This window comes from Pteropus vampyrus, unplaced genomic scaffold (genome assembly GCF_000151845.1).
Source record: "Pteropus vampyrus isolate Shadow unplaced genomic scaffold, Pvam_2.0 Scaffold513, whole genome shotgun sequence".
NCBI lineage: Eukaryota > Metazoa > Chordata > Mammalia > Chiroptera > Pteropodidae > Pteropus > Pteropus vampyrus.
The window spans coordinates 170,172-179,799 of record NW_011889294.1 but is presented as its reverse complement, the minus strand read 5'-3'; the positions used below and the strand labels follow the sequence as shown (position 1 = coordinate 179,799).

The following is a 9,628-nucleotide window of genomic DNA, read 5'->3' as shown; positions in this document are numbered from 1 at the left end:
CTAACGGGGCAAGTAAGCCAAGCTTTGGAGTCACGCAGGAAGAAGTTGTGTTTGCAGGACAGGAGGCGAGCTGCTGGCTGGGGTGCATGCAGCTGGGGTGCCCCTGTGCAGAGGACGCGCGGACACCCAGGGTAGAATATCAGGCGCCAGGCAGAGGCAGTGAGTCCCACAGACGGTGGGACACGATTTGAGCTCTCGGATCAGAGAAAAGTCATCACGAAGTTTGCTCTCAGGGGAGATTAACTTGGGGATGGATCAGAGAGTGACTCAGAACGAGGGCCTGGTGCCTCAAACCCACGGAAGGAACCACACCTGCTGACAGCTCGCTTGCTTTGAGCCAGGATGGAGCAGGTGGCCCCCCCTCCGCCGCTTTCTCGGGCATGGGGATTACTGCTTTGCGACCTAAGCCGCCACCTCTGTCAGAGGGGAGTGATCATCATGGAACCCGTCTCGCAGGGCTGTGGCGGGGGTTCTGTGAGACTGCAGATGCGCGTATGCAGCTCGGTGCCTGGCAGGCTCTGTGCAGAGACGCCAGGACCGCAGTTACGAGTCCACCGGGAGGAGGAAGGCAGCCGGCGCCTGCGGCCCGACCCTCCTGCCCCGGCCCAGGCACAGCTGGGCCAGCGGGGCCGGGGAAAGTGAAACTCGTGGCCTGCTGAGCGGAAGGCAGTGAAAGCCAAAAGTGAAATAAACGGCAAAATGACCGAACAACGAGGGCCGAGAGGCTAACCGGAGGCCATGTCGCTCTGCTCTCCTGGGCATCAGCAGAAAGTCAGAGGAAACTGCCCTTTTAAAATATCTTGGGGGTCCTTTTTTTGGTAGTTGCTTGTTTTGCTTTTCACTTAAAATAAGGGATTTTCTTTGAGCAAAGGTCCTCTTATTCTAAATCGGGCTCCGAACAGAGGTGTCACTACCACAGGGGCCGGAAACAGATACACCACACAGGTGCTCAGCTGGTTTGAAGGCTCTGCCAATTTCATCAGCAGAGGAAGCTGAGGCAGCCCTGGCTACAGCCAGGAAAGATGTCAGATGTGCAAGCGTGTGTAAAGTCATCACCTCCCCGCCCTCCCTCCCCCCCAACAAAAAACTCCCGGGAAACTCACAGAGCACCAGACAGGAAGAAGCTGACGTCAACTTATGTTTTGGGGACTTTAAGCGCAACTCTTAGAAATGATTCTTTTGCCCTTAACTTGGTATCGTAATAAACCGGTCTTTCGCTGAGGAGGTGGGCCAATTTAGCTCCAATGGGCTCATTTCGTGAAACAAAACACTTTTTTTTTTTTTTCTTAAAGAAACACCGTTGCCTTGCTTTTAAGTATGTAATCACATGAACCGCCCTGCCTGGGCTCCCTCCTCCCTCCCGCGGAGGGGTGTGTCGGCTGGGGGGATGGTTCGCACACAGCTGGGGGTGCAGCCCTAGGTCAGCACAGTCTATAAACAACCTTCTAAACCACTTGGGGGCCGTGGGAGCAATCAAACAGTTGATTCTGAAAGGGCTGTAAATACTCCCACCCGAAACGTCCACATTTTCTCTTTCTTAAGCAAAAAAAAAGCCTCCTCACATCCTCTGTCTGTATTACTCCAAATTCAAAATAAGGGGTGTTTGACTTTCATCGTTTTGGTAATTCATCATGACAAAACCGCGCTCCCGGCCTCCTTTCTGTCCCAAACGTCAGCGTCACCACAAGGCAGTTAGTGGCTGAAGCTGTCGGGAACATCCGCCCGTCCGCTCCCCCCACCTGAAGCCTGCACCGCTGATCACGCGTGTGGCTCTCCGTGCCGCGTGTCTCTCTCCCGCTGTGCGGTGGGCGGGCTGCCGGCGACCAAGGGCTGGGTTCGTTCATCGCTACCCTTGTACCCGACACATGGTAGCTGCTCAAGACGTGTCTGCCGAACGGGTGGATAAAGGAGTGAACGAATAGCCGGAAGCCCGGAGCTGTCAGGACCGTCCCCAGCCGCCCTGCGGCTTCCGTCCTCTGCCTGGCCCTCACCCCATCCTGTCTGCCCGGTCTACCTCGCCAGCAGTTTTCATGGCGACAGCCCTCGCAGCAGAGGCAGCCCCCACAGCCCACTGCGCCTCCTCTGCGGCACCCCACCTGTCCTCGGCTTGGGCTTTTGTTGCCGAGAACACAGAAAGCAGCATGGCTTCTGGAGGAGGTATCTATTTCGGTCCCAAACAGAAAAGAGTGGGTGATTCCGTGGGCAGACATGGCAATTCCTGAGTGTGGCGCGGTTGACTCACGCCCGGAGCTGCTCAGAATTTCCTTTGTCTTGTGGGTGGCTGGGGCAGACTTCACCCAACCGAAGCACTTTCTTTGAAGCAAGTTCAAATGCCAGAAAGACACCCCAGGCTCTTCTCTGAGGAGTAAGAGGAGCATTGGAGGGGAATAGCGAGGCTCAGAGAATTTAAGACTCCAGGGATGCCTTGGGCCTTAAGAGGTCAGTCCGTCGAATGGATTAAGGGACGGCTCCGTGATATCGGGATTCGGATTCTGTAGGCACACGGGAGCAGTGCGACATAGCCAACTTTTAAAAAAGTAAAAATAAACTTCTTCATTAGCCCGACACATGTGTCTTATTGAGCTTTAGTCGTATTTTAGGAGAATAGTCAAGAATGCAGGCTCTGGGATGAGACTGCCGGGCTCAGATCCAGTCGTGTTACATCAGATCTAGTCGTGTTATTATATCGGATGTAGTCGCGTTATATCCGGCAGCTAATTTAACCTCCACGAGCCTCGGTCTGCCGGGTGTAAAATGGGGTAATAACAAGGCCTGCCTTATTTTGAGGGTTCACTGGAGTAACACTGTTTCCACACAGTGACCCGGAAGATCGCATGCAGGCTCTCGGTATTCGCTCTTGTTATTACCTTTGCAATTTAAAATGTTTCTTGGAACCAGCTGAAAGCGAAGGAGCCAGAAAGAAAAACACTGGGTGCCGGTATCAGGGTTCGGGCACCGACTCGCCTCACCCAGCGTCTGTTTTCCAGTTCTCAGCGTCTCATCGGCTCACTTTCTTCTGTCACTGCAGGGCCCAGTGGAAACTAGTCAACTTTCCATGTTCCTCAGAACTTTATTTTTATTCTTTAGAAACGTGCTGCTTTTTCTTCTTCTTCTTTTTTTTTTTTTTTTTTGGTGGGGGAAGTACCCAACTGCTCCTGGTCTGACACCAGCCTCTGGAATGAGGGGTGCAGGGGGATGCCTTGGAAGGGGAGGAGGCTGCCCAGGAAGCACATCTGCCTGATCCGACCCTCTCCTTCCTCAATGGGACAGGCCTGTCACCGTACCCCTTCCCCCCACCTTCGTCCCAGCACAGTGACCTTCTGGTCACATGCTGCCCGCACTTTGGTGCCTTAGCGTCGTCTTCTGCCTGCAGCCCTTTTGTAGGCAGGGTTCCTGGCACTGGGCTACAGGCAGAGTTGCTGCTCAAAAGCCCCATTAATTGGGGGGCAGGGTACAGGCGTGGGCTGTCAAGACAGAGCCCCGGGGCCTTGTCCGTGGGGCCTGCGGTCAGCTGAGGCTGGGTTAGGGGCAAAATCTGGGTGTGGAGAACCAAGACCTTGGACTTCCCGACTGTTAACCCAGAGGTGTCACATGGCCCTGGTGACGCCGATCCAGTGACCTGCAGTGTGAATGAACTCTACCTGTGGACACTGGAGGATGAAAGTGAGATGAGCGTCACTCAGGTGCTTTTGGTATGAGCAAAAGTTTTAGTGTTTTTTTTTCTTTAATCAGAGGCTCATTAGCCATTTGAGCCTCATTTTGCTCAGCGTACACACAAATGCTTGTACATGCGTATGTCCGGTTCTCACCCCCCAGAGACCGGTCTTAATTAGTCTTGGGTGAGGCTCGGATATCACTTGTTATGGCACCCCAGCTGTGCGCTTAATGTGCATGGTGCTGGGGCCCGCCACCATGACACATTGCCCGGCGGGATGTGATTTTCTTAGGGATGGAAAGCAAGTCCCAGAATAACCTTTAAACAGGTCCAACAGCCGAAAATCATCTGAGTAATTTTACAATGGAAAATATCTAAAATACCTAGAAACGATTACATTACTGCTTTCCCCTAAATGGGTGACTTATTTGAAAGCCCGGTTGGGGGGGATTCAGTGATGGGTTGTTGACTCACTGGCAGACGCCGTTGGCTCCCCTTGTCAGTCTTTGATATAAGACTTGCTCAGCAGATGTTTCGTCTCTGTGGTTGAGGCAAAAGCAGTTTGGGGGCACGGACTGCGACCGCCTTCATCTTGGGATCCCCAGTGTGCGATGGATGGGTGGACGCATGTCACCGAGGGCACGTGGAGACATGTGGACTGCTCCGCTGGGACTGGAGAGGTGTGGCTGCCGGTCCTGGCCTCGGCACTTCCCCGCTTGCTTGTTGTCCTCGGTTACTCCTTGCTGTCCCGTCTAGGCGCCCAGGCCTTGTGGGTTGCCCTCCCCAAGCCAACGACAGCTCCCTTACCAGGGACGGTGGCTTCTTGCGAAGCGTTCTCTCCGTTCGAGACGATGGGCCTTAACATATCAGATACAGCAATCGGAGGTCTTCCCGGGCTTCGGATTTTTACCTTCTCAGTGGCTCCCCCTCGCCCGGCCTCCGTCACCTTCCCGCAGGAATTCTGCTTCCTTTCACATTTCTCGCTGCCACCCAAAATTTGGGGCCGGAGCGCCGACAGTGGATTAAAGCCAAACACCTGCCCTAAAGCCAAGATTCCGCACGGATGCGTGAGCCGGGTGCTTTGGGATTTGAAAAATATGAAAAGAGCAGCACAGGAGAGCTGGAGCGGGTGGGCTGGGGGCGCCCCACCTGCTCTGCCCCGCCGCCGCCATTCACGGCCCTCTGCGACCGCCCTCAGACGCAGCCGGGCCACCGCTGTGTGCAGGGATGGGGGGCTGGCGACTTTTCGAAGCAACTGATTGAATTAAGATCCTCTTTCCTTCTCTCACAGGGAATGGCCTGGGGTAAAGAGACGAGATATAGATTCCCGTTCACGTAAGACCTTTCCTGTGAGACGCGAGAAAGTGGTTTCAGACAAAAATCCCTTCAACAAGCAAACGAACAGCAGAAGTCCTCACCAGCAGGTCGTGGTGTTCTTCCTCGACCCTTGTAACCGCAACAGTTACGGAAGCAGAGGGTCGCACCCGAGTGCAGTGGGGACGGCTGGAAATAACCTGCGATGAGATGTCACTTTTGGGGCTGGGACCCTCAGAGATCTCTTAACTTAGACCCTGCTGTGTATGTCTTCAGCTTGGAGACTTTTTCACCCCAAAGTACCCCGGCTTGAAAATGCCTTTAAAACAGAGCTTATTTCATTTCCTTTTCAGAATACTTGGCATAGAGTGATGGAACTGGAGAACTTTTAGTTCTCCAACAATGTCCGTTAGGAGGTGCCTCGGCCTCCATCGACTCCCCGCAAAGTTCGATTCCCCCCAATTCTTCTCTCCACTGACCTCAGGTGACATATCCCACTTCCTAAGGGACTTCTGCTGATCATCGGGCAGTGGGAGGAGTGGGGAAATTAAACTCGAATGGCCACCGTGGTGAGGGGAAGCCTGATTCACAGGTGGCTCTAGCTGTTAGAAGAATGCCTTCAACAAGAAGCTGCACAGAAGTACCCAGAATACTCAAGCTTCAGCCAAGGAAGGCTAAGAAACTTCTCGTCGCGATGAGCGAGGGGTCGAGTGGCGGGCTGTGCAGTGTACCCACAGTTCCAGACCAACAGCTCAAACTGACCAGAGGTGGGAGCCGTTCTTTCGTGCCTCTGATCTCTCAGATCTAAAACACGTACAGGTGATATACAGCACTGACCGTTTAAGACACCCTGTTTTAAAGAAAGTAGCGGCAGTTCTATGAGGTCCTCCCTGTGCTGACCAAAGCCTGGTCTCGGACATGAGCAAGGTAATGGCGGTGACAGCATTTGGGGATCTAGAGACATTGAACGATTAAATGTGGAGAGTTCAACATTTGCTGTTTTAATGACCAAGGAGAAGGTGGAGAATTCTACTGTGGGCAGCAGTTTTTACAAGAAGGAATAGTCAGACAGAAATATCATCTTAATGGGTTTCCACACTTCATGTTGTTTTTTTACATATATTATTTTGTGTTTTGCTTTTTTTTTTTTTTTTTGTCTAGGGGATGAAGATTTGATCACAGAATTCCTAGAATAAAAGAAAGATGATCAAGGCTGTAGGGGAAACTCTCAGAATTTCCCCAATTCTGAGAAAGATGACTTCAATAACGTGCTGTATTGGTGACATGGGGAGAGTTCTCTTTTTGATCACATCCCAGGACCTAGTAATATAGAGACTAAAAACGCTCAAGTTGATTAATACATCCCCTGTAGCCCGCCACGATTTTAAATAGTGGCTTTGGAAATTTTCAGAATGAAAATCTGCCTTATGAATCAGCTAGAAATCGCATCTGTTTGACGGTCTGTTTGATTTCGTTAGAGACCTCTTGCCCGTAAGGAATAAAAAAGACTTGTTATTTTAAGACTGGCTTCTTGGAAGAAAAAGTCTGAGACGAGTTTAGTTTTTACCCCGGCGTGGTTCCTAAACCATATGCCATCCCAGAAACACAACCTGTTTCATTGTCTTTACCACCAAGTCCTCGTTTGCCTCCGAATCAGACTAGCCCAAGAGCCTCGAGACCTGCCTGTGCCCCGAGCTCTCCCCACGCTGTGCCCTCTCTGGAGAGCCTTGTTCCTGTCTGCAGTGACCAGGATAGAAGGAGCTCAAGCCAGGAGGCCTGGGTGTGAGCCCCGACCCCGTCACCGCCTGTGTGACTTCTGAGTTTTGGGTTCTCCTTCATCTAGTGGGTGTGTGACATCCACACTGCAAAGTCATTACAAAGATTAGAAGAAGACCTGTATCTGGCACATAGAAGGTACTCTAGAAATGGTCATTTTTTACCTTCTACCAAATGAAGTTAAAATCTTTTCAACTTGTTATCCAAGGCCTTGGATCGTTCATTTGACCTTATCCTACCTTTCCAGTCTTAATTCTCAATATCTTCACATCCTCGTCCAGTGCTGGGAGCCACAGCAGACACTTGCTGTTCCCTAGTGCTCCGTGGTGTCTTTGCTCATATGACCCTCTCTAGCTGGAATGTTCACTTTGGGAAATTTACTAGTCCCTCGGGGCTCTTCTTGCATGCCACCTCCATGAAGCCTTCTCTGAGAGCCTCCTGCTCCCACAGATCTTACGAACTTGTACTACTGTTATTATATCTCTGCCTTTCTTCTTCTTACTAGGTCATAAATCTCTTAAGGCTCAAGACTGTCCTGTTCATTTTTGTATTTCCTACAGTGCTGAAAAGGAGAACGAGAGGTACTGGAGAGTTTTTTGGAGAACCGAGTGAATGAGAGAAATTTTGATCACATCCCACTCGCCTCACCGTCACCAAGACCATTCCTATGCTCGCATAAGTCACCACTCGCCAGCGAGCATATAACACCGGTTTACTTGACATGTGTTTCCTGGGGGCAAGGCATGATCAATTGCAAAAAAAAAAAAAAAAAAAATCTTCTGTGTCCTGGCTTAAACCAACCTCCCACTTTGCAAAGACCGTACTGAGACAGAAATCACATTATAAGCTTTCCTAAAACCATGCCCACTTTAGCTCTAAAGTGACAAAGGTCCTACACCTGGGTAGGCTCACAGCCCACCCTAACTCGGCCACCTCCCCCGAAAAAGGCAAAACAACTCCGTATATGCATCCTCGTGTTTCACTTCTTAACACATCTTTCTGTGGTCACTTAGCACTATAGTATATCTAGCAGTTATAACGATATGAAATTATAGACTTTGATCGCTTATCTGTCTTGCTGGGTAAGCAAGGGAAGAGTCAGTAGAAAATTCACACTCAATTAGGAAGGGTGGTTTGAGGTACAAGTTGGTGGTTTCTTATTAAAAAAAAAAATCTTTGACAAAACCCATTTGAAAGGATGAATGAACTTCGAAATTTGCATATATACATAAATATCCTATACGTACACATACAGCACATGCATATAGACACATAAGAACATGAGAAAAAGTCGTGTTTTAGAAGTGAGCATGCTTATATTTCCAAAATTTCTGTAAAGTTGCACGTCTAAGGTGCTTCCTAGGTATTATTTCTTGGGGCAGTGGAAAACAAAGTACACATCTTTGAAGTGAACCCTTCTGAGATCTGAAATTATCCCAGTGTTTCACGCATGAGTTACCGACGCTTCGGGCACATCTCCCTGGTCTTAGAGAGCGTCCCAGCAAACTTTCAATGTCACCGTAATGACTGGAGGGTGCAGTGGAAGACTAAACCCACCAGAAAATAAAAGAGAATTTCTTGAGGAATCTATTCAGTCCTCAGTGTCGTGTCAACCTTTAAATATCAGGCCACTCTATTCTTCCCAGAATTCACTGTCAAAGACTTTGAGTGACAGGAGGTCCACCATCTCAAGCTCTCTGTATAGATTGGATACAGTTGAGGCACAACCTGGGGTCCCAGTGGGCCGCGGACAAGGGTTAGAGCCCAAGACTCAACACCTTTCCCTACACCTTCTACTTAGGCGCCCTCTGTGATTCTGCAGCTGGGGAGAAGCGACATCCATTAGCCTTCCCAGGGTCCCGAGGGCACCCGTGACCCCCTTACCTGTCACGCCGTCCGTTACCAGAATGAGTGTGAGGAATCTCCACATCAGTAAGCCTGGTTCCATCTTCCCGGCTCGTGGGATAGGCTGTGCCCTTTGGGGCAGCGAAGATAAGGCCTTGCTCTGCAGAAGGCTGGGTTTCCTGTCAGCCTCCCGTCAGCATCGTGCTGGGAGGCGGGGAATGAAAGAGTCAATCCCTGCGGGCCGCCGTCCCCGCTGCCCCCGTCATCTCTGTCACCGACGGCAGTTGTCCTCTGCTCAGCCAGGAACTTGTGCCTGGCCGTCTCTGCTTCGTCTCAAATACAGGAAGCGGTTTTAACCAGGCTTTTTTCTGGGAGGTGTGGGCTGGGGTTGGTGAGAAGGATCGGGCTTCGTTGACGTGTCCTTTCTGCAGCTTCACTCAGAACAGAAAAAGGGGGATTCCCCCGCCGTTGAAAGGTGAGCAAGCAGTTCTTGGCAGTGGTCGCAGCTAGCGTCTCAGACACTTACGTCACTGCGAAGTCAGGGGACTCCCCCAAACGGACAGCTCCCTGAGGGGCAGAAGCTGCCACATGGGACGGGAGCACAGCCATGCCAGGGATGGGGGGTGGGGGCAGCCTTAGCAACTTTCTAAAGCTGTCTGACCACCGATCCTTTGAAAAAGTCTAGTGGGCATTGGGACGGGGGCTTCGACATTCAGATATTTGAAGGGGAAGCAGCAGACTGGCCCAGACTCAGAATTCATGAATAATCTCCCAAGGAGCGTAATTGCTGTTGACCGTAGACATTTCGCCAGGACGTCCCGGGTTTCCGAATGTGAGTTGTCATTTTATAAGGTATTTTGCCTCCAGATTTGTCTTTCTCTTAAAAGATCCTATGAAAAGTGGGCTTTGGTTTTAAACTTTTAAATTGTTTTATTGTCAGAGCTACCTCTGATTCTCATGAAGTGGGTGACTCTGTTTTGCTACTTAGAAATTATGTCCGTTAGCGATCATCTTGTTAGAGTAAAATACGATTTTTAA

General features: G+C 50.7%; 1 protein-coding gene across 1 annotated transcript in view; it reads right to left on the bottom strand.

Moving 5' to 3' along the window:
* The window catches only part of IL2RA (interleukin 2 receptor subunit alpha), a 42,674-nt gene extending 33,768 nt beyond the window's left edge, over positions 1–8,906 (bottom strand). Inside the window, exon 1 of the mRNA XM_011383329.2 lies at positions 8,630–8,906. Within this exon, the coding sequence (XP_011381631.1) occupies positions 8,630–8,693 (64 nt within the window). The 5' untranslated portion in view covers positions 8,694–8,906. The remainder of the gene's footprint in view (positions 1–8,629) is intronic.
* Between the last annotated feature and the right edge of the window lie 722 nt (positions 8,907–9,628).